We start from the raw sequence: 26,149 nt of genomic DNA, 5'->3' as shown, positions 1-26,149 counted from the left end.
GGCTGACCCAGTTCTCCCTGAAGTCAGTAAAATCCTTTTTACTGTTTTCAGTAAGAGATGGATCAGGCTTTGAACTTTGTCTCGACATCCCACGTTCCCAGCAGGAGTGCTGATACAGACATTTCATCTTTGGTACTGGAGAGTCCCAACTCTCAAGAACACAAGGGAGATATCATATCAGAGAAAGCCTAATAAGTCTCCTAAACTTCAGCCTGCAGGCATAATGAGGGATTCACATCACTAGTCTTTAGTCAAGAATATCAGGTCTAAGCTAGTCCTCCTTCTCTCTCTAGCTGGTACTTCCTGGCCTCCAGAGATGCCTTCTCTTCCATGCCTTTTTCATGGTAAAACCCAGGTGACAAAGCTCTCTGAATCAATACAGATTGAATCAATACAAGGAACCTTTGCCTGGAACTGCCTTGCACAGCCCCAGAACTTGGTCAATAGAGACTACCTCATCCCCCTTATCTCAACATCTACTTGGGAAGTGAGCTCTGGGGTATGTAGTTTGTGTTTAATGGGATCATGTACCTCATCACCTGCCCAGTTCCCTCCTCCATGTTTCTCCTGATGTTTACAACAAACATCTTTCTCTGGCTGGTGGGAATGGCTCACTACACTTGGGAGAACTTGGAGACAGTTACCATGAAAATCCCTCAAATAAAATAAACAGCTGTAAAAGAGTGTGCAGGGGCAGATTGTTCTGGAAAAAAATTGTCCAGATTAAGGGCATGAACTTTGTCCTAGACTATCACTAGACACAGCTCTTTTCAATGTAATCAGCCTTAAAACATGCAGCAACAAACTACTTACATGTGCAATTCCTAGAAGTAGATAAAAATTACATGGAATAATTTTCTGTAAATGCACGTGGGCTAAAACCAAAATGCTGTGCTAAACTGATTGATACCTTAAAAATGTGAGGAAGTTCACAAAGATACATATAGATAGATATATATATTTCTTTGTGTTTGCAGGTTTCATGATTGAAATAGGTCATTATGCAAAGATTGGTCTACAAATATTATTAAGAGATATAAAGTGGAAGTTGGTTTTGTGCATGAAATGGTGCAGAAGTGTGGAATGCCAGTCAGCATTCACCAAGAATTTCAAGGGTTTGCACATGACAGTTCTCTCATGGGTTAAGACAACATTAAGAAAAAATGCCACACAATCCTAAAACTTCAGAAAGTGCATTATTTTATAACTCATGGATTTTTTTTTTTCTTGTCAGATCTCAGAAGGGCTGGGAATCTGAGCTAACCTCTTTTGGATGGGATGGTGGGACAAGGAGGCATTTCATGCTTTTCTTCATTGCAGAACTTAATTCTCTCTTGGGTTCTCACCTTGCCTGACCCAGGGTTATGTCACACCAAAAAAGTAGAAAGTGCTTCAAACAAATTAATAAAATAAGGATCTGTACTCCAAAGAGCTTATTAACAAGAGAGCAAGCTTAGGATGAAAATGTAGGGAGCAGGGAAGCAGTGCAGCATTATAGCACCAATGAGAATGAAGCTCTCAGCTTCAACAGCACTTTGGTTCAATGCTTGTACAGCAATAGATGTACATGAAAATACTTGATATTAGTAACAACATCTGGTATGATTTATGTGCATTTTAAGCAAACAAACAGAAGAGAAGTAGAGCAAGCCCTCAGCAAATGAGTAACCTCTGGCTTATTTGGCCTGTGCTGTGTGTACATCTCGGCAGCTGACGAGGGAGGACAGTCCTTTCGTGAGCACATCAGCCTCAGGAGTTCAAGGAGAGGGTGGATAGCTCCAAATGTGGCTGCTTATCTGAAATGTATCTAAATCTCTTAAATCTGCAACAGTGAGCTGGAAATCTCTCAGCACCAGGCCTTCCTTCTAGAATGGCAGGAATATAACCATTAGTTGTTTCTCCTGTCATAAACTGCACCTGTTTTAAAATCCAGACACTTTCCTGTGACCTCAGTGGACAAAGATAGAAAAAGAGGTGAAGAAAAATGTCTCCATACTCAAAATGCACTGTGTTCAAGCCTTTTGTGCATGACACATTTATGCAAACACATCCAAAATAAGGAATGCATTCTTCAGGGAAGCATCCCTGTATGCTGACAGTGCCTGTCATAGCCCAGGGAAAAGACAGAGTGTGGCTCCTTCCACACCCCATCAGCTTTCCTGAAGAAAATCTCCTTTGCCTTTGGAAAACCTTCTGCAATGCAGAGGGGCTGCTACATCCTTTTTTGTCTGTGCAGTGAGGCCAGAGGCTCTGTTGAGGCCAGTCTGCATTCTTTCTCCCCCAGAGTCTAGGATCCAGCCTACCTGCTTTTCACCAGTGTATTTACATCTGCTCATTGTATCTGTGAACTCATCTCATCTGCAGGTAACTCGACAGCACATGTTGGAGTCAGTAAACTGTGTGGCTTTCAGCAGAGCTGGACCTAAATGTCTCAGGGACAAATGCAGCAAATCTGGGTCCATACTGTATTTCAACAAAACTGTTTTGGGCCCCAAATCTGTGCCACAGGGAGAGAGAGAAGGCACTTACAGATACACAAAATAATACATATAAAAGCAGGAACAGTCTTGTGCTCAGGGAGCTGGCCTCGTGTGTGAGTTGTAGTGGTAATGTGTGAAAAACACTGGTGTGGACTAGACTTTGAAAAAATTGTGCTAGCTTTGGCATCTACTCCAAATGCAATTGGAAGGGGATCATTCAGAAAGGATACTGTTAAGTGAAACTGGACCCTAATTCAGATGACATTAAATGGAACATTTTTTACAAACTCTCAGCTAAAGAGGTTTCCAAAAAATTATTATTAAAACATAACATTTTGCTGCTGTTAACAGCCTAACCATTATAGCAGTAGCCTGAAAGTGAGGGAATAAAAATTTACTATTGGTAACAAAACTGTCTCAAGTATTTTCTTCACAGTCCAAAAGGAGAAATCAAATACTGAATATTTATAGTCAGCCCTCAGAAACTGGGAAAATGAACAGTGAATGAGATGTTTTCTTTTTGCTTTTTTTATAACTGGAAATATTTTACTCCATTAAACACTCAGAGGTCAGTGCTCCATCTCTGTACTGAACATTTTCTCAAACAATAACTGTTGACTGCAGCAGGACATTATCTAAGCAGGAACAAAATGGCTTGATCCATGGCTTTTATTTTTGACAGTGTTCATGTAATGCTCAGAAATATGGGTGTGTCCACACTGTTAGAGGTATTTTGTTTATGTGCATCAAGTTAATGCATTTTAAACTGAGGAGGATTTTGACAAGGAAGGTGCTACAATTATACTATTGAAGCAGAGGTTAAAATTCCCAGTGAGAGTAGTCTCAAGCCAATGCCAAGCAGTTCCAAAGATCTAGCCCAGTAATGGAAACACCCTGAAGCTGATATCTTTGTCTCTCCTTATTTTTGTTAAGTGTGGAATACCAAAGAGCTATTGGCCTCATCTTGAGTGAAGAAAGCTTTTATATGACAGCAAGGGCTGGCTCTGTTTAGTTTGCCTACGCTGACTAAGGCATAGCTCTATGGTTCTGGAGAAGATGGCTGCACTCACTTTCCATTTTTCCTGTTATTCATGAGACTCTCTGCTGAATTAGTTGAGTGGTGTTTTCCAGAGATGTGAAAAAAAGAGAGAAAGGATGGGCAGGTAGCTTGAAACCTGAGGCAAGTTGGATGGATTTCCCCTCTCTTACTTGACAGTCTGGCATGTCTTGGGTACATTAATTTGCTTCTGGGTTCTTCTGTTCCCTCTCTGTGAAGTAGGAGTCCTACTCCTCATATTATAAAGACTTGGCTGTGGGGTAAATGTATTCAGGATAGTGCAGTGTTCAAATTCTTGTGTAATGCAGGGTAGGTACCTGCCCTGGGCAAACTGGAACTGAGCATTACATACTGGCAGCTGCAAGCAAATCACATGGACTCAGTCCATCTAGAAATGGGATGCAGAACAGTAGACAAGAGAAAAAAAAATAGAAGGAGCTTGAAGACATGGTCTGTCTCACAAAAGCCAGTGAAAGGAAAATATTTCTTGGGGCTGGGACATCTCTGGCTACCATGAATACACACTGTAATGTGAGAGCAGCTGGGAGGCCAGTGCAGTGAGCTGGTGGCTGAGTGTCACGTGAGGCACTGGAGCTTTCTGAGCTGGTGAGACCCACTTGCTTCATGCCATTATCTTTGAGAAATTGCAGGGAACTTGGAAATAAACAAATGGGAAGTCCTGTTGCTGTGCCTGGCAGGATTGGGTTGAGGTGGAGTGTTTGAAATAAGAAATAATTTCATGTGTACTCAGGCATTAGTCTGTGTGGCTTTATATAGTCTCCTTTCACAAATGGCAATGCCACTAAGAAATATTGTGATTGTTTTAAAACTCTGGTAATCACTTGCTTTCATGCCTTAAGGATAAACAGCCTCTTTCAGGGGTTTACTTGCCACAGTTGTATTACTCATACTGTGTTTCTTGCTTTGTTTGCTGGTAGAATACATACACCAATGCAGACAAGCTCTTGGAGGCTGCAGAGCAGTTGGCTCAGACTGGGGAATGTGACCCTGAAGAGATCTATAAAGCAGCCCGGCATCTGGAAGTTCGGATTCAGGACTTTGTCCGGAGGGTGGAACAGAGGAAACTTCTCTTGGACATGTCAGTCTCCTTCCATACCCACACCAAAGAGGTAAGAGGTGCACGAGGGAATTTTGCTGTGTATTGTTGAGTGCTGCAAGAGGCTGTCTCTGAAAACTCAAATCACAGAGAAAAGGCATTTTCACCACACAGGGCTGATATTATCCAGTTCATTTCATGCGTATGAGTAACTGTTGTAAAAAGGAAATAAAATGTGAATGAAACATATGAATGTTTCAGGTACACTGAAATATAGCAACACCATCTCTAGTGGTGCTTAATCACAACTAGAATGTATTGTTAGAAAGCAAGAATTCTCTTGTAAGAACGTGAGTTGGTATTAACACTTTAACTGCAAATATGCCAGCAGCATGATCCTCTGAGGATTCCATTTAAATGTACTTTTAATTAATGCATCCAATATCATTATGTGTTACTAGAAATCTTACATTGTTTAATGAGGCAGGCTTGACTTTTCAAGACAACTGTTAAAGAAAAAAACAGCCACATATTGATGCAGTGAATCAGTGAGGACCTGAATAAATGCTGTTTAGTGTAATTGAAAAATATCCAGAGATAAGACTGACTTGCCAGAGGAGATACAGTGGACAGGACATCAAATGGGAGGCCACTGGGGATGTAATTAAAGCATACTTCACATTTTCTGCAGTCCAAAGGCCATTCAGTGGTGAGTGACTTTTAAAGATAGGGTTTCTGCTGAGAGAGGTGGAATTTGTCAGTATGGTTGTTTTCATGCTCTGCAGCATCTGTTTGTGAAAACACACTTGATCAGTAAGATACTCTGAGAATGTGAAAGCTTTGCCTCTGCTTGTTGATTTCCATGTTACAAACAAGTTGCATGTATCAGGCTTCAGGATGTTGGGGAGCCCCTGAAGCATGCATACATTTATTCATATGTGTATGGAAGATGGAGTTTACAGTTATAGCTGTTGGTACATTAAGGTTTTTCTTTTACATCCTGCTTCTGCAATATACCAAAATAGAGTAAACTCTCAGCTTGTGGATAATGCTGTTCTTCCCAGAGTTGCTCAAACACTTGCAGCTATGCTGGTTTGCCACTGGGAAAACTTAATTGGTTATTTCCTCTGTAAAAATTATTTCATAACAGTTTCCTGCTGTGATTAACCTTGATTCACCTATGCAGGTGATGATTAGTAAAAAAAAGACAGTTAGTGGTATTGTGTAGCCTAATTTGGATTTGGGAAATAAAGCCTCCCTGTATGAAGGAATTGGGATTGCAGTGCATTACACTCCTGTTCTTCTTCGACAAGAAGGGACTTTGCCTGCTCTACACACCTGGTTTTAATGAGCTCTGTTTTGGTGAATAAAAATGCAGATGTATTAAAATTAACATTTTTAAAAGAGTATTTTAAAAACTAGTCTTCTATGCTAGCATCAATGCTGTTCTCTAGATGTTAAAGGTAAATGCTAAGTATTTGCCTCATTAATGTTTTCCTGTGAGACAGATTGGTTCTGTGATGTGTTTTTGGAAAGTTCAGTAATTAATTCCCGTCATTTTTAAGGAGATCCAGAGTGGACAGACTCTGGGTGCCTCTCTTCTATAAAAGTCCCTTCCAACCCAAACTATTCTATGATTCATGTTGTATTAATCTATTGAGACACAACTGGTGAAAGGATAAATTAAGTAGAAAGAATTGGTCTTACTGACACTTTTTTTTTTTTGGAAATATTCCAAAGATCTTCCTGCAATGAACATGTTTCTACTGACAGTCTTCCTAGCACGGATTGTGTGAGTTATGAATTTCTGATGTGGATGAGTTCATTGACAGTGTGGATGAGTTCATTGATGGTGAACTTCTCACTCCTTCACCTGTACTCTGCCCACCTCTTCATCTCCACATGCAACTGCTCAAATTCTCACAACCTGAGAAACTTTTAACTGCTCCTACCTTTTTTCTCTTGTCAAACAAATGTTTCCTTTTGCAGTCAGTCTTCCTGTATTTTCTTCAGGACAATAGGTAGTGTTGAATTAGGGAGTCATTTAAATGTAGACATCCCTATGGGTAATGTAAGTTCAGAGTGGCTTTTTTATACTACAGTAGACTTGAATCACTGCTTATTTCATGTGAAAGCATTAAAGAGTGTCCCTTCTGCTAAACACTGACTCATACAGCTGAAGGAATATCAAAAATGCAGTCAATTAAGCATAAGAATAATTTTGATGGGTTTTTAAAGTGACCTTATTGAACAATACATACAATAGGCTGAAATGAGGACTTTTTGGTGTGGTAATAACACTTTAGAGGCATAAATTGGAAGCATTGCTTTAACTAATTGTTCACTCTTGAATAATGTAGGTGTCCTATTGCCATGCCTATAAACAAGATTTTGTGTGTCCCACTGTTCTATAGCATTCCTTATGCTTTTCTAGTTTACAGTCAATATTTTTGTACCCTTTTGCACCAAGGCATTTCTGATGGTGTGAATAAATACCAGTTGATGAAGGTTAGTTGTGCTGGAAAGTTTTATTGTTCCCCCCTGGTACCATGGGAATCGAATCCAATTATCTGTATGGCAGGGTAAAGTTATAAATTATTATCACTGGCATAAATGCATTCAACAGACTCATACCTGAATAATTTCTCTCAGGACTAAGAGTAATTGAATTTAGGTTCTTTCTTCAAATCTGAACCAATTATTGTCAGGATTGTCGGATCTTGCACTTTTATCACAAATCTCATGATAGTTGATGTTTTCTGTGAACTTTTGGCTTTAGGATCAAATGATGATAGAGGATTCTTGGCTGGCATTTGATTTTGTTTAAAAGAGAATATTTTTTTGAGCTTCCTGAAGAAGAGGTTGCAGATGTCATAAAATCACACCCTGAAGACTCAAAACCCTCAAGGACAAAAGAAAATCATCATGCAATTCATTGTCTGCATCTTAATATTTTAGTGTCTCACAGTTTTATACTTAAGGTTCTGCAGTGTACTTTATATTTCCAAGTATTAAAATGTAGACAGGAAAGAGCACTGTGACCACTTCTATATCATTAAAAATTTTTAAATCCTCTTGCATAGTTAAGGTTGTGTTACTTGTGTTACTACCTAAGTTAGATTGTGTTACTGGTATTGGCTGGTGATGCAAGTGCTAACTGAAGAATGAGAAGGAACTTCACTGAATTTAGATCCATTTATAGCATATGGTCCTTAACTAAACTGCAAAACAGTTCTGCAATTTTTTCATAGTTCTTTGGGGTGGAAAAGCATGTCTTACCACCTCTAGGTTTCTCACTTCTGAATGGGCCTGAGATTACCAGTTCTGTGTTGAATCCAGCATGAAAAAAACAGAGAGGCAGAGAATTGTGTTTTCAGATCATGTGTCCTGTGCTTTGTTGTTGTTTAGTGGGTCAGAAGAGCAGGAGGACGAGGTGCTCAGGGCAGGCACTTCCATGTGGAACCTGCCATGCCTACCTGGCCCACAGAATGGGGGATGAGTATGCTCAGAAAATATTTAATGTTGAGAAAAAGGAACTGCCAGATTCCTAACAGGTTACTATGAACATGTGCAAGCTGGAACTTGGCAGAGGTCTTCTGAGTGACCAAATTTGGGAAGATGTTCACATGAATGACATAATGTGTATTCTTGACATCAAGGCTAAGCCCTGCAAAATTTCAAACCCTTGCTTAAAATCATGGAGGGTCTGGAGCATCTCATTTGAACAGAAATAAAACTAACACAGGCAAATTACCTTTCCTATCCCTTTCTCTCATTCTGGCCCTTTCACCTCAAAATTCATCAGGTTCAGCCTTAGGCAGACACCTGGTATGGAAAGTTTCACTCTGAAAATCTTGTCTGATAAGGCCATGAGAAAGTGAGAGCTAAGTCCTGGACCATTAAGTGTCAGATAGCTTCCTGTATTATAACCTGTCTTATTTGTGGTCAGCAGGTCACCTTGGTCACCCCACAGACATCAGTGGGGTTACTCAGCTGGGTAATGGAGTGGGGCTGCCCTGTCAGGAATGGTAACAGTGTGGTATTGCAGGCACTGCTAACTTAATTTTGCTTGATAACCAAGACCTGTGAAATTAAATTTTCTCTGCTTGAGTTGAATATTGTGATTAGAGGATTATTTCAGTGTAGATCACTAATTCTGACAGGGCTTGTTCTTCACTCTGAGGCAGAGCTGCTGGGACACAGGGAGCAGAAAGCTCAGGGGACTGAGGTCAGCTGCTATTGACTCCCATCAGAAGAGTTGACAGAATGTATCAAAGTTAATCATGGAGCAAACATGACAGTTGTTCTGGGATATATCCTGTAATCCTGTCACTCACTGTGAATTGACACAGGAATCAAAGTTAATGTTACTGAACTTAAACATTTGTTTTTTGACTTTTACTGCTAATATTGACTTTCCAGAGCAATCGCCCTCTAGATAATAAAGATTTGTGATGCAGGGGATGTTCAGTTTAGCAACTCCACTTGCTGGCAACTTCTGGAAGTTCTGAAAAGGTCTTGTTCTCTGAACATGTGTTTGTCTTACACGCTGCTCCTGTCCTGAACAACACTTCTGTTCCTTTTTCCATATTGTGTCCAGATTAAAAAAAAAAAAAAGAAAAGGAAAGCATAAAACATTAAAATGACCCAAACTGGCTCACTGCACATAAAATATTCACTGAGTGGCCCATTCACACCCCAGAATTTTCTATGTTAGAATGAAGCACGATGTGTCTTGTTCAAAAGCTAGAAATTTTGTCCTTCACTAGGATTATATGAACAGCTGAAATAGATGCACAACAGCATGCAAAATCCAACTTTGAAAATAGCTGCCCCTCTTCTCACAGCAGGGCTGTGAAACATCAAACCTTAGACCTATGCCTCCTATTAGTATGAACATGATTTTTGCTGGGAGCTGAATCTGTGTGCTGGTGGTGCTAAATGGATGGTTGGACTCAGTGATCTTAAAGGTCTTTTTCAACTTTAATGATTCTGTGATTCTGTGATTCTAAGTAAAAGCTGTTTTGTTGTGTTTGCTTGGTATTTTTAAGAAGTACTCAGTTTCTAAATATTCTCCTACTCCCATCAGAGGTGAATTTGCAGGCAGAAATTATAGGATGTGGTAGAAGTGACCTGCCAGAGGTGCCCATACAGTAACACATGTCCTGTCCCTTGCCTGGGTGGCAGATTCCTTGGAGAAGGCAGATCACCTGTCAGCTTAGCATTCTGATAATTATAGCTGTGGAAAGGGCTCTTCTGGTGTAAAATGTGTTATTTTTGTGTGAGCTATATCAAAGTACACTCTGGGTTATCAGCAATCAATTACCATGAAGCAATAAAATAAAAGCAAATCCCCCTACAGCTCCAGAGGGTAGGCTGTGGCCTGGACCAAAATGCCAGGTCATTAACTTTGGTGGTGTTTTTTGCAGAGCTAAATCTTGTCTGTAAAGCTACCAAAGATCTGGGACTGAGGATTTAGGACAGCTGGGGTGGTACAGTGTGCCCTTCTTTCCTGTCCATTTGTTGCCCACAAGCAAGTTCTTTTCATGAAGGATTAAGTAGCTAGGAAAGAAAAGAGCTGTGGTATTCTGGCAGCACATCCTGCTCTTGAGCAGGGGAGTTTGGAGCACAGCCAGGCCACTACTGAATAAAATTCTGCCATCTGTGATGGCAAAAGATTGGTAAAAGAGACAGAATCAAAGTAATGAGAATTAAATGCTTGTAAATTGAGCCACATAAACCAAATGTCAGGAAGTCAAACCTGTGCATGGAAGAGAAGTTCTTTCCATCCTTCCACTATGTGCTAGCCAAAGGATTCCTGTAGACTTCATTTAAGTTCATACTTTGTTATTCACGTTTTTCAGGCCATTCACCAGCATTCTTACAGACCAATGGCTCCCCTCAAATATTTTCCTTGGCTTTTGAGGCCCTTGCATGTGTTGTGCATGTTGTGGAAATGTGAGCCTGTATGCCTCACTCTCCAGATAACAGCAGTTTGTGCTAAAAGGAAGTTTTATGAGCATCTTTAAATAAGATGTGCCAACTTTCATAAAGCATTCTTTTATTAGCCACATTTCTGAACATTCTGATTTCCTGAAGCTGAGGAAGATGAGCTTCTCCCAGTTCCAGTGTGTGGGTTTCAGAGCTATGTACAAGGGCAAGAGAGTGGGCAGCCAGCAATAATCTGTGTACTGAGTAAATCTTTATCAAAGCCATACAGGTACACTCCTGTAATTCACTCATCACTCAAAAGACACATTATTTCTTTCACCTGAAGTACATCTATGCACTGGAGTCTATTTAACTACTTGAAAACGGTGTCAGTGGAGTGGCTCAAGTCAGTGGATCCAGCCAGACAGACTGATTAAAGAAAAGTCATGTAGTTTTTTCAGTCCTTAGCAAGTGTCAGAATGATTCAGAATTGTCAGGAATTATTTCTTTCTGTGATTCTCAGGGCACAGTGCACAAAGTTACACCAAAGGCTCAAAGCAGCAGATCTGGGTAGGACTGCAAGTGACAGATACAGCCAGTCACTGGATGGAAAAAGCACAGAGGGAAGAGGTGCTGCAGCTTCCATTTGAGAAGTGATGTTTAGAACCAATGAGCAATATACAGGAAAATGTGAGGGTACCTGTGTTTATTTTAGTAGATTGCTGCATTTGTACTGTGGGAAGCTTGCCCTGCACCAAATTATCCTGTGTCACACTGCTGTAAAACTGAGTAAATCTTCCAATGTGGGAAGAACTTTTCTAAGCTGGTGTGATCAAGTGCAGAATTTGATTATTACAGTTACTGCAGTTAATTACAACAAGATTCCTAATCACAAATAACATACTAAAATTATATTAGAAGAGGAATGTGTTTTTACAATTCATGATGGTGGCAGAAGAAGCATAGACCATGTACATTTTATTCTTCATTTTTAAATTAATTTTCTCTTCTAGATCAAAAAGTCCCTGAATTACATTTACATGACCTTGGACTGAGGATCTACACACTCCCTGATGTAAGCCTAGCTACCCAAATCATGTTTGCCTTGAGAGGAGATTATTTTGTGCTATATCAATCTGGTCCATGCAGGACTTGGAAAAAGCATCAGATGTTTAGGCAGTGCAAATCCTTTTGCCATAGGCAAGGTTACTAATTAAAAAGCATGATCATACAGAAGCACCAGATGCAACCCAACCAAGGATAAATGTCAAGAAATTGGCAAGGAAAAGGAAAAAAGCAAGAAAGAGGTTAGGGAGAGATCAGTTTTCTCACAAAATGTTCCCTTCCCACTTGTCATTTCTTCCCAATCAGTTTGGTGGTATCTGACAACATTAGGTCTTGCAGCAGGGAGTCTCATGAGTTGTGTCTTATTGTGGAGGTGGTGGAATTTCCTACATAGTGTCTGGGCACATCCAATCCTGTCACCTTTTATTAGGTGTGCTGCCATTATGTGCCACTTTGCTGGTGGCATGAGGTCACTTTGCAGCTCATCATTACAGACCTTGTTTTCTGTGTTTCTGTTGACGTTTTCTTGAGAGCTTGAATGTGACTTTGGACAATGTTGCTGAAATATTCTTCCAGTTTACAGCAACTCTCAGTTCTTTTAACAGAAACAGAACTGGATGCATTCTAACTGTGACTAAATACCAGTTGATGAAGGTTAATTGTGCTGGAAAGTTTTATTTTCAACACCATGTTGGTGTGGAGACAATTTCCTAAAGACTGTACAGTCAAGCTGGATGCACAACAGCATTTGAACAGATGCCTTAACACAAGTGCAGACTGAAGTTCTGCCATAAATTAACTTAACTTGGGACCTGTGTGACTTCCTAGTGCATATCATGACAAAGCTAAATATTATTACAAGCCACAGAATTGGCTTGTAAAAGCCTGGCATAGTAGCAGAGGGAAATAAGGTTGATGGACATCTCTCTCTGGAGCAGTTCTGCTTCGGAGGGTTTTGGGGGGTCGTTTTCAGCCTGCCCTTGGTTTTCTGAACATTACAATTCATGGAGTGGCAGCAGGGTCCCTGCATGTCACTGAATTCTTCTGCATTCTGCTCTAGTCTCCATTGCTGTGATGAATGTTCTCTTCCTGAGTTGTCATGAGCATCCTTTTGGGGCCTGCCCTGCAATACACGATGCTTCTCTGACATAGTAAAGGGGCAGAACATACACCCTGGGAAGTTGCTTGTTTCCATTAACATCCTTGTTTTGAAGACTACCAAAAATGCTGTACAACAGTAAATCTCCTGGATTGAACTGGTTCTTTGCACTGCTCCCATAACTCAGTGCTTTTAAACTGCCTTTGAGGGGATTATAACTCATCTCTGTCATTTACAAATAGCAGCATAAAAGCATTGGATGTTTAATAGTTATTCCAATCCTGCAGGCAAGATTTTCTTAGCAATCTCTTTAGGTTTTAGATTTTGTTTAAAGTGGTTCCTTTTTCTAAGTAAAAAGCATTAATTTTAGGTAACAAGCACAGGTGTCCTTCAGACCTCAAGTTAAGTGGTCTCACTAATTGAGTAAAATGAAGGCTATTACATCAGATGAAGTAGCTGGGAATAAAGAGCTGTATTGTCTCTTGGATGGAGGAAAACTACCTGTGTTTCATATACAAGAAAGATGCAAAAGTTGTTGTCAAAACACATGAGGGCACCAGATGCTCTTCCAAAAGAAAGGAGAGGTGTCATTCTTCTTTCCCACTGTTCTAGTAATCAGAGGAGAATTAGTTGTCTTGTGTAAAGCCTTGATAAAATAAAGCTTCAGTTGTGGAGCTACTATGAACCTTTGGCATTAATGGCTTAGGGATAGGTGGTATTTACCCGAGACTTCTCGTGGCTAACAACTGTGACATTTTTACATGTAGTTTGCATGAGTCAGATGTGAGTCAGATCTCTCATAGACTGAATTCAGGTGTTGCCACTAATGCATCAGGTTCTCCATACCAAATTAATCACCCCAAAGCATAGATCAGTTAAAGGAAGAACAAAACTTACTTCTGTGATACTTCTGTATTGCTTCCTAGGATTCTGTATTTTTTTTTTAGTACCTGTTAAGTAACATAATGCAGAGGTTATCTCCTTTTCTGGACACATGCATGACTGGCAAACTTAGTGAAAGTCCCAACAGGTGGATGTGGAAATTCTGCCTCTGTATTTGGAATATTTGCATATATCTACATACATCCCCTGTATGGGATCACATGGTGCCTTAGTAATACTTTGAAGTATGTATGGGAATGGGACAAGTACTCACAAATTTTGTTCAGGCTAGGAATAAAAGTCAATTTCTGCAAATATGAAATAAAAGTTGTGCTGTGCAATATGTCAGATTTTAATGGGAACAGTTTATTTGGTCTAAGCTACCTAGCTTAGAGTAGGTCACAGCATGGACTGCAAATGCACAAGGTATCCAGTGATTTGAGGCTTTTAGAGTCAGGATTTTTTTAATCGGTCAAATACTTGCATTGGGATGAAACATCAGGCCCTAAGAGGGACTGATTTTCCTGAGCAGTGACAATCAGGATGTGATTTCTGTTTTATGATTACCAGCTGTTCTGACTGTAGTGTTGCAGTGACATGGAATTGGTCTTTTCATTCCTGTGGCATTCACAAGTGGGCATGGTAGCAATTTATTTCATGTGCTAATAATTGTAGCACATAACCTAGGAGGTTTTGGAATCAGATTCCTATTGTGAATTTTTCCTGAAAGATCTTCCTAATCTTATTAATATTGACTGATTCTTTGTATTAGGGTTTTTCAGGGATCTAAAGGATTAAAGGCCTCTGAGTCAAGGATGACCTAGATTCTGATAGATTTTATGTGCAAATCCTTATAGACAGAGGTCATTAATGGAAACATCTGAAGCTAATATGAGTTAATATGTTTGAGTGCTCTCTGAAATTAGTGAGTGTTTTGGTTCCAGGTGAGTACAATACAGTTTATGTTTTAGGTATTTTGAAACTGATTTAAAAGCCTACTCAAAAAGTGGAGTAAGATCTTAAATGTCCAATGCTCCTTCTGAAAAGTTGGGTTCTGGAGACACTTTAGAGCACAGGATTTTCCTCTGAAGGTTGGAAACTTTCTCCTCTGCCCTAACAAAATAATTTGAAGAAAACAGCAGATTCCTAACAATGAAAAAAAGTCCTGATTTCACTTTCATTTTTATAAAGAAATTTACTGAGCTTTTTTAAGTTGAAAAAGGAACTAAGAATTACAAGAAGTTTAAAAACTACTGGCTTTCCCACCTCATAAAAGAAGGATGATTTATATACATAGCTATATTTCTGTATTTACAAAGTGCTCTATTATTTGAAGATCTGAGAAGCAGAAGTAATATTCCTAAACAACCTGTTCCTTGTCTATTTTGGTCCAGCTGCCCTTACTTTTTGAGTGGGTGTAGGGATTGGATCAAAACCAGGAAAATTCTCAATATAATTAACATATAAAGGCACTAATGGCACTTTATGGTAGCTTCCCAAAGTTCAGCACATGGACCTCGGACTACAACTGAAATGAGCCCTCTATTTGGCTCATTAAATATGTTTTCATTTTTTCACTTATTTCTCATGCCTATTCACTTACATTTGTTTCTTTGATTAATAGTTCCTGTATTATACTACACCTTTTTCCTAAGAATGTGAAAATATGTAAATATCCCAAGCAAAGACATTCTGTTTCAGGCGAGTAGTTAGGCAGGCCATTTTCATTATAATATTTATAATTAAACAGAGTCATTTACCCAAAATATTCAAAGCTGACTCTGAGAAACCTACAAGTAAGGCATATGTTGTAATGCTTGTTTTTGTAAGTCTCTCAAGCAAGGACTCAGTAGCAGAGGTGGGGCCAGAGCAAAAGACAGTGGGCTCTCCCTTTTCTGGTATCATGAGTGTGCTGGGACAGCCTCTAGTTTTGGTCATTTTGATTTGGGCCAGGGTAATATCCTTGAAGTCTGTAGCATGTGTATAGTGTAGCACTTAGTGACTGGCCTTAGGTGTGGGTCCTGGCTGTGAGAAACTTTGGCAGATGGAGCTTTAGACATCCCCCTCCTCCTCTCGTTTAATGTGGACGTGCAGAATTCACAGTCTCAGAGGAAATGCTGCAGGATGGGGATCCAGCGCAGCTCGTTTTGAACACAGACATTTTCACCAGCTCTTTGCCACCCACACACAATGTCCTCTGCTTCATGTTCACCCCGAGGTCCCTGCCGGACAAAGCTCTGCAGACCCTGGGACAGCGGGAGGAGCCGCTCCACATCCTTTGGCATTTCCCAGTTTGCTGGTGTTTCCCACTCTGGGACTTCGCTGCCACCTCCAGCGCATACCAGCAAAATGTGGGTTAATGGGGCAGGCGTGGCACAGCGAAGTCTCTGGTGGAGTCATTAGGGTGTGCTGGCTGGCTGCCAGCTCGGTGGGTGCAATTTTACACTCACTTTTCAGCACAAGCTTAAAGGGGAATCCTCTGGTCGCTTTAAGCCTTACATCCAGCGAGAGGCTGCTGGGGCATTCCTGCCCCTGTCCAGACCTCGGATGAACAGCTGGCTGGAAATTCTCATCTGAGCACTGGCAGTGATTTGTTGCTGTGATTGTGGCTTTCAAACTGGTAGTCAGAACTATTCAAAACTAATGGATCTTCGTGGGGTCGATTAGTGATATTGCTGTCTCCTATGTTTGGATTTTCCCAGAGTTAAAGTGCAGACTCTGAGTGCATTTTGAGGAGGGGTTTAAGTGCTGGAAACAAAAAAGGAACCCCAAAACCTCAATCCCTGGGAAGGCATAGCTGAGCAGGCACAGTTAGACTTCAATCACTACTGTACACACACACCAAAGATTGTAGGTCTGTTTTGCAACAGGCTTCAGCTGCGTGTGAAATTAATAGCAGCTGATAGTGCTCAGTTCCTGAAAGGGTTAGGTTATCACAGCTGTAGGAGATTTTAGTTTGTTACTAGTATAAAGAGTTAATCAGAATAAAATAATTAGTTATTGCTGTATAATAAACAGAAATTGAATTGTGGGGTTTTTTTTTTAACTACCTGATATTTTAGTTATCTTATTTTCTTGCTTCTTGCTTTAAATGGAATTAATAACAAATGCATCTTTTTGGGTTTGCAAATTTTGGGTCAGTTTTCCTGTGAAACATGAAGCCTGAGTTGATGCCTATTGATCTGGAATTAGAGAGCAAAAGGGTTAAATCTCAATCCTTCTCTGATTTATATTTCCCTCCCCTTCTTCCCAGCTGTGGACATGGATGGAAGATCTGCAGAAGGAGCTCTTAGAGGATGTCTGTGCTGATTCTGTGGATGCAGTTCAGGAGCTTATCAAGCAGTTTCAGCAGCAGCAAACAGCCACCCTGGATGCTACCCTCAATGTTATTAAAGAAGGGGAAGATCTAATCCAGCAGCTCAGGTAAGCATCCACCTGGGGCACAGGTGTTGAGAAATCTGATGCATGCTGTGCTTTAGGGGTGCCTAAATAGGGAATTGTAAGCTAGGATCAGTTGGGAGAGTTTGTAATTCTTTGCTTATTTATAATTCTTCAGATCCTTTGAGTGTTTTATTGAAATTACAGGGAGTGATTTGTGTGGACTGATTAGAGTAGTCTGTGGATCAGCATTGGTTTCCTGTTTGACTGAGAGATTATTTATAGGCACTGGGAAGTGAATGAAACCAAATGTGTTTGAAGTGAATATTTTTAGCTGGTATTTATAGAAGATTTTTAAATGGTTGTGAACTGAGGCCTCGTGATTTATATGGTTATTCCCGATGTAGGGTAAGTGTGTTCCTCTTAATAAAATACACACGTGTCTAACGGTCTTCACTGTTTCATTTTGCATGCAGCACCCTTCTATTTATCTTTGTCTATGTGGGGTTTATTCATAGTGTCAAAGAGGCTCTTTCACTGCTGGTTCTTCTACTAGCACTATGAATTAAACCAGCTCATTTTTGCCTAATTTAAAATACATGAAGAGGCTAGTCCCAAGAATTTGGGGGGGTGGGGGAAGGGGAAGGTTGGGGTTTTTGTTTGCTGTTTGATGGTTTGGTTTTTTTCTTTCTTAATCTGCAAGTATTCTGCAAGTATTGTCAAATGAATTTTTGCAGAGTAAGCTTATATAGAATTTGTAATTGTGAAATCTCTCTCATTTGTTGTTAATGTGGTTTTTCTGTGCCTTTAGCTTTGTTGACAGAAGTGAAGTTTTCCTGCCTTTTAGGACTATTGCTGGGCACTGAACCAAGTCCAATACATCACTTATTATTTAGATCTTTGTATTGTTACAGGTTGCCCTTACCCACATGTACATAGTGTGCATGTTCTGTATACATTACAATATGCAGATATCCCAGGTTTTATGCATCTCACCAGACAGTCCAAGAGTGACATCATCTTCCTCACCCTGAGCTTTCCTAATCCGATGCCTTTACTTCTCATCTGAGATGTGCAGAAAACCATGAGCCATGATAGGAACCTGAGGAGAAAAGCCCAAGAAGCTCTGGAGTACAGTAGACAGTGAGGGCTCTGGTGGAGTTCTGCCCTTAAGAGCCCTCCTGGAGTCCTTACGCATTTTCCTACTGCCATATGCTGAGCTTTCCTCTCAGCTTTTCCCTGTCATCCTGGATGCAGAGTTTTCTCTGCTGGGTCAGAAAAAAAAAAAAATAATGAGGGATTTGAAAGGATTGCTCTAGATTGTCATTCAGCCCTGGGCCAGAGAGCTCATGGAGATTCCTACCCTTGCTGTGTGTGACTTGCCAACACCACAGGGGAGGGAGAGGGACTGGAGTTGTGGTATTGCTTGCCAGTTTTAGAGTTGGAGAGGAAGGATCAGGAGTAGATATTCTATCCTTCTATTCATCTTTGCTGATGAGATCAGTAGGATAAAAACATGCTGGGTTTGATAAGTGAGCTGCCAGAGGGGAAGGGGTTTTAGCTGAGAATGTGTGTATGGCCAGCTGCAGCAGGGCAGTCAAAGGTCTGCATGGTAACTTACTTTTGTGTAAAGAAATTGTTTGCAAAGTTTAGGGAATTTCTGTGAGATCAAAAAAATGGCAGTAAAATTGGGGGCTAAAATTTTTTTTATTATTCTTCCTACCTCTTGGAATGGCATCACTTCAGTGTGAACAATCATGAAGTAGAGCCTGAAAGGGACCCTGTACAAGGCCATCAGGAGGAGTTGGAGTGTTTTTGGGGGTTGCAGAAAGTCTCAGCATTGAAAGAGTCCTGGTTCTGGGCTTGGCCTAAAGGATTTTTGCCTGTACCTGAATCAGAAGGGAAGTGTGGAGAGTGGCCAGGGTAATACCTGGAGCCGAGAAGTCAGTGGAGCATGGGAAAGAGGTGAACTGCAAGGTGGTGTGTGGGACTTCAGCTTTTTCTTAATGTGAACATAGTCAATTCTTAGCTTCACTCTTGGAAAAGTGACAGTGGCCTCAGCTTTGAGAGTTTTTTTAATCGCTGTCATGCACCAATGTTTGCAAAGTATCAAGGCAGGTTTTGTGGCAGCTGTGTTTAACAAAGAAAAGTTGGGTTTGGGGTCTGGTTTGTTCTCTGAGCAGTGAGCAAGTGGAACAAGGTGAACATATTTGTGCAAAGGGATCCCCTGGTCCTGATGGAGTTAATACCAAACATTTGAACACACAAAAGTTTGCAGTGCTGAGCTGTCAAGATGAGCTGGTTCAAGTCTTGGATTTGAGCACTCTGACTAACTGCAAAGCTTGTAATGTGATCCTGGACTCTTTCAAAGCAGAACAGTGTGGAAAAAAATCCCAATGAAGCTGCCTCTGTGTGTGCCCACTCTTACCAGCTTTCATTGCTGCTGGCAGTGGTAAAGAACACACAGATAAAGGAAAAACTAGAATTGCTACAGTCTTTCCTTAACACAGGATTGCATTTCAGTGTGGATCACCTTGTCCCTGCCATGAGGAATAGATGAAGACTGCAAATGCTACAACAATGAAAAGCATGAAATACACTGCTCTTATCAAACATGTCATAACACAGGTTAAAAGCAATAAAATTACTGGAGCTTTGGAAAGTTTTACATTTCTTGTTCTTATCTTTGAGAGAACAGATTTTGGTTGAGAGAAGATCATATGTGTAATAGCACTCTGTTTCCTCCAGATAGGCAATGAAAAGCTCAGCTGCCTGAACTAAATACCATGCCTGGGACTGCACTTCACACAAGGTCTTCAGGACCTCAGTGACTCCATCAGGAGGCCAAACCTATCAGGAATAAAACAGGCCTGCCTAGAAACTCTGTGCATGTCATGGTTCACATAGGAAACACTTTTCTCTCTTCCTTATCAGTGCTTTATTGAGTTGGTTGTTGTTCTCAGTAGTCAACACAAAGCAAACCTTTTGAACTGCAGTTCCAATGGTGCTGCTGGGGGCAACATTTCTGGTCATCTGTGAAAGACAAAACAATGACTTGCTCCAGTGAGATGTGAAAAGCAGGAATGTAAAAAAAAAAAGCCATTGAAGAGCTAGGTGTCCTGCCTTTTTTGCAGCAGTTCAGCATATAAGCCTTAGATAACAGATATTTCTCATTGAGTTTTCTCCCAGTGAAAGCACTGAGAGTGGTTTTAGGAGCACAGTGTTCATTTTAAACAAAGTCAGCAGCAATGTACTGAGTCCGATTTTATGTTACCCAGAGATTATTTAGGGTTTTTTTCCAATAATTTCTTTGAATTTTAAAGCTCTAATCCATAGGCTTTCAAAGATTAGTAAGGATCTTATATTTATGCTTTCCCAGAGTTTCTCATCACCACACAGAACAAGAAATATTGTGACAGACGCATGCAACCTCAGAAATGTTTTTTTCTGTAGGGAGATCTTTCTCAGACCAGACTAGCTAGAGGTTGTCAATGCCTTATCCAAGGAGACTTAAAAAACCCATCAGAGTACTACTCTTAAACTTTTGTATTGCATCAGTCACTGAAATCCAAGTGTGGCTTGATTTGAAGAGCGAAATGTTTAATGAAAAAGAATTTCTAAAACTAAATGTGCCTCTAGATCCCGTGAGAGATTATTCAACACCGGTCTTGAATAATTCATTGAGTAATTTAGATAATATATGAATAGTAATAATCCTGCATCTGAGTGAAGACTTATTTCGTGTCCTTTTATAGAAGACAGGTGCTGACTGAGGGAAGCAGAACTTGATTGGATGCAGCCTCAGATTAAGCTGTAGTTTGAAAATCTCTAGTTATTTTAATTCCTCCTTCCTCTGTGCAGCTCTAATGTGGAGGCAGAGACCCTGTGATCACCATGAATGTGAAAACAGACAGACAGAGTGGGGCAGAAACCATAATATCTAGAGAGAGAAATTTCAGTGTAATATTCCCATATAAGCAAGGGAAATCAGTAGAACTTACATCTAAATCTTGTTTTAGCCAAAGTTTTAAAGCCAAGATTAAATTTTGGCTTCAGAGTTTCCTTTCTGGCCCTTCTGAATGTTGAGGGGCCTTGTGTGGGGCGTTTGATGATAAATTTCAGTTCTTTATGTCTGCAAATGGTATTTATCTGTAAAACAGTCACTGAAAAAAAAGAAAATTGCTGAAGACATAGCAGACTATAGGTGAGCCTATTAATATACATGAGAGCACAAACAGGAAAGGAACCATCAGGGCTTTCCTCTGCCCATGCTAAGCTTTCAGGTACAGCAATTCTCCCTTGGTCCTGGCCCGCAAGTAAAGGGTTTGCTCCCTTCTGCTGCCTGTAAATGGAGCAGTATCTGGCCTGTCACGTTCACATCTCCTTTCACTTCCCCCAGTGAAAAGACAAGTCAGGATTTCTCTTGCAGTTTCAGAAAGGTATGCTGGGGACTTTTTGCACTGTATTCTGTATCCATTGCTGTACTGTGTTATCCAGAGGATACCAGGTCATCACTAGCCATTGGTCTAAAACACTCATAATTCTGATTCAATTAGTCTGTAAGTAATAGGGCAAATGCAGGAAATTAACTTGTAAAGGTCCAGGAGGCTGAATAGCATCTCAGTTGATGTAAGTATAGTCAGGAGCCAGTGACCCTGTAGCATTAAAGGTGATTGCCAGCCAGTCTCCTCAAGAGAGCCCTTGAGACTAATGTACATCTCCTCCCCCGCCCCTCCCAAGTGTGTAAGGTCACAGTGTCCACCACACAAGAAAGGATGATCTCCCTGCTCAAACTTTGTGCCTAGCTCAGGAGCTGCCGGATTTCAGGGAGTAGAGGAGATGAGTGTTGCACACACCTTCCCTCAGCCCTCTGTGCTTGGCTTTGCTCCTCAGCAGCACACAGAATCACAGATGTGTAGTTCTTGCTCTTTTGCCTGCCTCAAAGCTCAGCTCCAACCCTGTCCTCTGTCTTGCCACAGGGACTCTGCTGTTTCCAACAACAAGACCCCCCACAACAGCTCCATCAGCCACATTGAATCTGTCCTTCAGCAGCTCGACGAGGCCCAGGTACAGATGGAAGAGCTCTTCCATGAGAGGAAGATTAAGCTAGACATTTTCCTTCAGCTCCGGATTTTTGAGCAGTACACCATTGAGGTAAGAGCTGGATGCATGACCTGGCTGGGGGGAGTTGTGGGGGAGAGAGAGAGTGAGAACATGTGAACATACCCTGTGAGGGTACATCTTGGGTTCTGCTCAGGTGTCCAGTGAGGGGAGAGAGAGTTACAGCTGTGCTTTAATTCAGACTGTTGGACCTAAAGCAGGCTTTAGGGTAAAGTGCCAGAATGCACTGGAAGAGGTGCATGGTGCTTCCCTGACTATGCTGGGAATCTGCCTGCTTTGCAGAGAAGCTTTATGAGATGCCTGTTATAACTCTCTGTTGACAGGAGTCACTCAGGGATTTGAAGTTCTGTAAAACTTATTAGTGAGGTTTGTCTCTTCAGATACAAACAGATACACGCCTGTCTCTAAGCCACAGAGTGAAAAAAACATGTTATGCATTAAAGGAAAGGGTATTTAAAAGGTGGGCTTTTTAGACACTGCAGTGGATTTATTTAAAAAGGAAAAAAGTGTCCCTTAAAAAATTAAAGGGATGTTTTTATGTCCTTTTGAAAAAAAAAAGGCTCTTTCAGTTCTGTTTTGTACTTTTGTTTTGGAGTCAGAAGCACTGGATGGAAAATATTGGGGTATACTTGGAGTGAGAAATTTTGAAGATATTCCAGCCAATCTCAGTAATTAGTTTCTGTAGTTCTGATAGGAGATGAAAAAAGAACAAAATGTGTATTAACTTGTACACAGAGTCTGTGAGACTGATGTCAGTGCTTGTGTCCTTTATGGGGTGTGTTCCTCCTGCTGTATCCCCCTGGTGCTTGTTCAGTTCAGAGAGCACCTGTAAGTGTTTGAGGATGATACATTCCTGGAGGTATTGTTTGTAAATTTGTAGGTTTATTTATTATTTATTTATTACTTGTAAATCTGTATGTAGTCTGGAGGTGGGTGCTGGTAACTGGGAGGTTTAGAATGCTGTGTTACATTTTGTGTTTAAGACATGACATGATGAATTACAGTGGAATAGAAGGCAGGAAGCAGGTGTCCAGTTTCCTAAAAGGTGTCCTGTTCTATTGCTGAATGCCAGACATAGGAATCCGTGAGGAGTATCTGAGCTTCTCTGCTGTGACTGCACAGTGAGGTATTCCACTGCAGTCTGTCCTACAGTGCTTGTTAATTATGGAAATTAGAATAGTTTCATTTCCTTACCAGTTATGTGCAGCCTCCTTGCTGTTGAGAGGCAGTATTCTTTGTATTTGGGTATAAATATATAAATGTATCTATTTCATGTCAGATACTGCTCTTTCAGCAGAGTATGTTATCTCCTATATTTAAATAGAAGATACTTTTTATACATGTTGGTGGGGCAGATGCTGAATAATTGAGAGTTTTACTTTAAAGATGTAAATGGGTGTGAATGCTGTACTTGAACAGCATAATACCCATAAATGTCGTCTGTGGTTTCAAAAAAGAAGGAGACAACCTATATGTGCCTCTAGAGCACCCAAATGTGTTGTAGACAGTATGTGCTGAACCCATGTGAGTTACTCATTAAGGTCTCAGCCTATTTCACTGCAGATTCATGTCTGAACCTATAATTGTTCTGATTTAAGTAAAAGTATTTTTTAAAAATTAAAACAAATCACTGTTCTCAATTTTTTTTTTCTTTTGTAAATAGTCTTTCAATCAAAGAGTGTCACTACCAGGCATTACTTTACTGATGGGGCAACCAAGGCATCAGGAGGGAATGTGACTTACATTATTCCCCTCACATGGGATACCAATATGGAGATATTTTGTGGTTACCTTTGATTTGTTTCTGCATGGATCTTCCTTCTGTATATTCACAGAATGGAGTGGCTGTGATGCATTAAGATACTTAAAATTGGAAATGTGCTTCAGAGTCTTCTAAAATCAGATTAGCAAGAAAGGATTTTAAAGAAAATCACCATTACTTGTCACTGTAGATTTGCTATTTTTTGTTATCATATGAACATCTGAATTCTCTCTGCAAGATTAGTATTACAGGGAAATCTGAGAGCATGCTTCATAGAGTCTATGGGCAGATGATTTTATTTAGAAAGCTCCCTCTCTTGGAAAAATATTTTTTATTTTAGAATAAGTATGGCAATTCCTACTGAAAACACAGTGAAAAACTTACCCAGGTCAGTATCTTAAATTCTCTAAGTACAGTTTAGTGCTTAAACAAGAAAGGCAGTTTGATGGATAGTAAAACAAAGGCAGTTTGATATAAAATGTTCAATAACACATGTATGCTATGCATTTCAAACAGCTGAATTGGCTCAAATTGACACAGTAATGGTGCTTAGAAAGTAGATTGCAGTCAGTTGCCTCAGCTGTATAATGAAGATTCCAATTCAGTAGGAAACTGTTACAAGAATGAACAGAATTATCTCATGCCATTGTTGAGAAACAAAAAGATTTTTTCATCACCATAATTTAAAAGCATGTAGTAGTTCTGATGGTTGACTATTCCAAGCTATTGAGGAAAAAAGATGTTGATGTTTAAAACAGGAAATTAAGTATTTTTTTCTACTAAAGACAAGTAGCTTGAGCTATGAGATGTATTTAGGTTTTAATTTTCCATAATAGCCTAGATCCTCCATAGATTAGGAATTGTGAAATAATGTGTACCAGTATGATTGATTGTCAAATTAATTTTTCCTTTTCTAGTCTAGATAAGCCCCCTTCCATCTGTCCAAAGAGCAGTGCCATATTGAACACATCCTTAATGAAAGACCTGTACCTGCTGCAGCTGTGTTAATCCTTCCTGCACTCACACAAACTGCCTGCAAAACCTGGGTCCTCCTCCCAAACTGGAACACCTTTTTCCTCATTGCCACTTCTGCCTTGTCAAGCACCCAGTTTCCCATTTTCCCCCATCAGTTGTGTGTTCTTGGGTCTTCTGGTTCTTGTGCTCCGGGGAATCCCTTGACATGAGGACCCTTCCCTGGCATCTCTCTAGTGGAAGCTGGAGGGATGCAGCTGTGGGAGCCCATCTGCTTCCAATAGCTTTAGGGAAGGCTGCACTTTAGAGTTCAGCCTCAGAAAACATCTCATGTTTTCTCTTTCCATACAGTTTTGGTACTGAACATTTCCAATTCTGTTAATTTTCCCTTCGTCTCTCTCCCCTTTCTAATTAATAGGGTAAACAAAGTAGTTGGATTTTTAAAAATTAACAAATGGCAAATGAGTGATTTGCCTTTTTGTTTTGCTTAGGAAGTGTCTATCTTTTGTTCTCTGGAACCTACCCTGCTTTGACTGTTCTCCACAAATACTGAAATTTGTGCCATTGATCACATAACCCATTCCTCTGGCACTCCTTCCTAAACTGCCCATCTGTTTTGTAGCCCTCCTGGTTTTTGAGCTTTTCTATAATCTTTGCATCCTGACAGAGGTTTGGAGTTCAGACAAACTTTAAGATTAATGATTACTGTGCAATCAAAGCTTATTTCGATCTATTTAGGCATTAATGATCTTGTACTTCAGTGAAATCTGTCAACTGTTGTTGCATTTTGTCTTCAGGAAAAATACTTTCCTTTTAAGAGAAGCCACCTGCCTCTTTCTTTGGCAGGGTAGACCAGCTGTGTTCATTTAGGACTTTTAAGCCTCACAGGGAGCTTTTGTGTTGCACTGGACTCATGGCAGGCTTGGCAGATATGAATTTGGGTACAAACACACAGGATCATAGCACGTCCTGCCTGCTCTTTCTTTCCTTAATCTCATTATATTGACTGATATTTGCACTCTGGGTTCTTGGGGTAAGTTATGAAATCCAAGCTATGGCAACACCTGAACACAGACATAACAAAAACATGAGAGACTCTGGCTGTCCCTATGGAAGCTGTTCTGCCCTAAGTTTTACCACACAAGGTGATGGAAGCTGTTCTGCCCTAAGTTTTAACACACAAGGTGACAGCCCATCATTTATTTATGAAATGTGTCCAACTCTGATGCCTGATAGGTTTGATTCTTTTACCAAGTCCCTGCACATTTCAAAACAACATGGGATCCCATGGGATTATACGGTTGCTCTTTCTCTATGCTAGAGACTCAACTTAGTTTGTGCAGCC

General features: G+C 40.3%; 1 protein-coding gene across 8 annotated transcripts in view; it reads left to right on the top strand.

Annotated features, from left to right (window-relative positions):
* Positions 1 to 26,149, top strand: part of KALRN (kalirin RhoGEF kinase) — a 481,244-nt gene that overhangs the window by 267,960 nt on the left and 187,135 nt on the right. For all 8 annotated transcript variants that reach the window (XM_059852696.1, XM_059852697.1, XM_059852698.1 and 5 more), the window contains exons 11-13: positions 4,476 to 4,667; positions 16,825 to 16,994; positions 21,929 to 22,103. In XM_059852696.1, coding sequence (XP_059708679.1) covers positions 4,476 to 4,667; positions 16,825 to 16,994; positions 21,929 to 22,103 — 537 coding nt within the window. The remainder of the gene's footprint in view (positions 1 to 4,475; positions 4,668 to 16,824; positions 16,995 to 21,928; positions 22,104 to 26,149) is intronic.

This window comes from Haemorhous mexicanus, chromosome 8 (genome assembly GCF_027477595.1).
Source record: "Haemorhous mexicanus isolate bHaeMex1 chromosome 8, bHaeMex1.pri, whole genome shotgun sequence".
Taxonomy (NCBI): domain Eukaryota; kingdom Metazoa; phylum Chordata; class Aves; order Passeriformes; family Fringillidae; genus Haemorhous; species Haemorhous mexicanus.
This window is presented reverse-complemented; position numbering and strand designations above follow the sequence as displayed.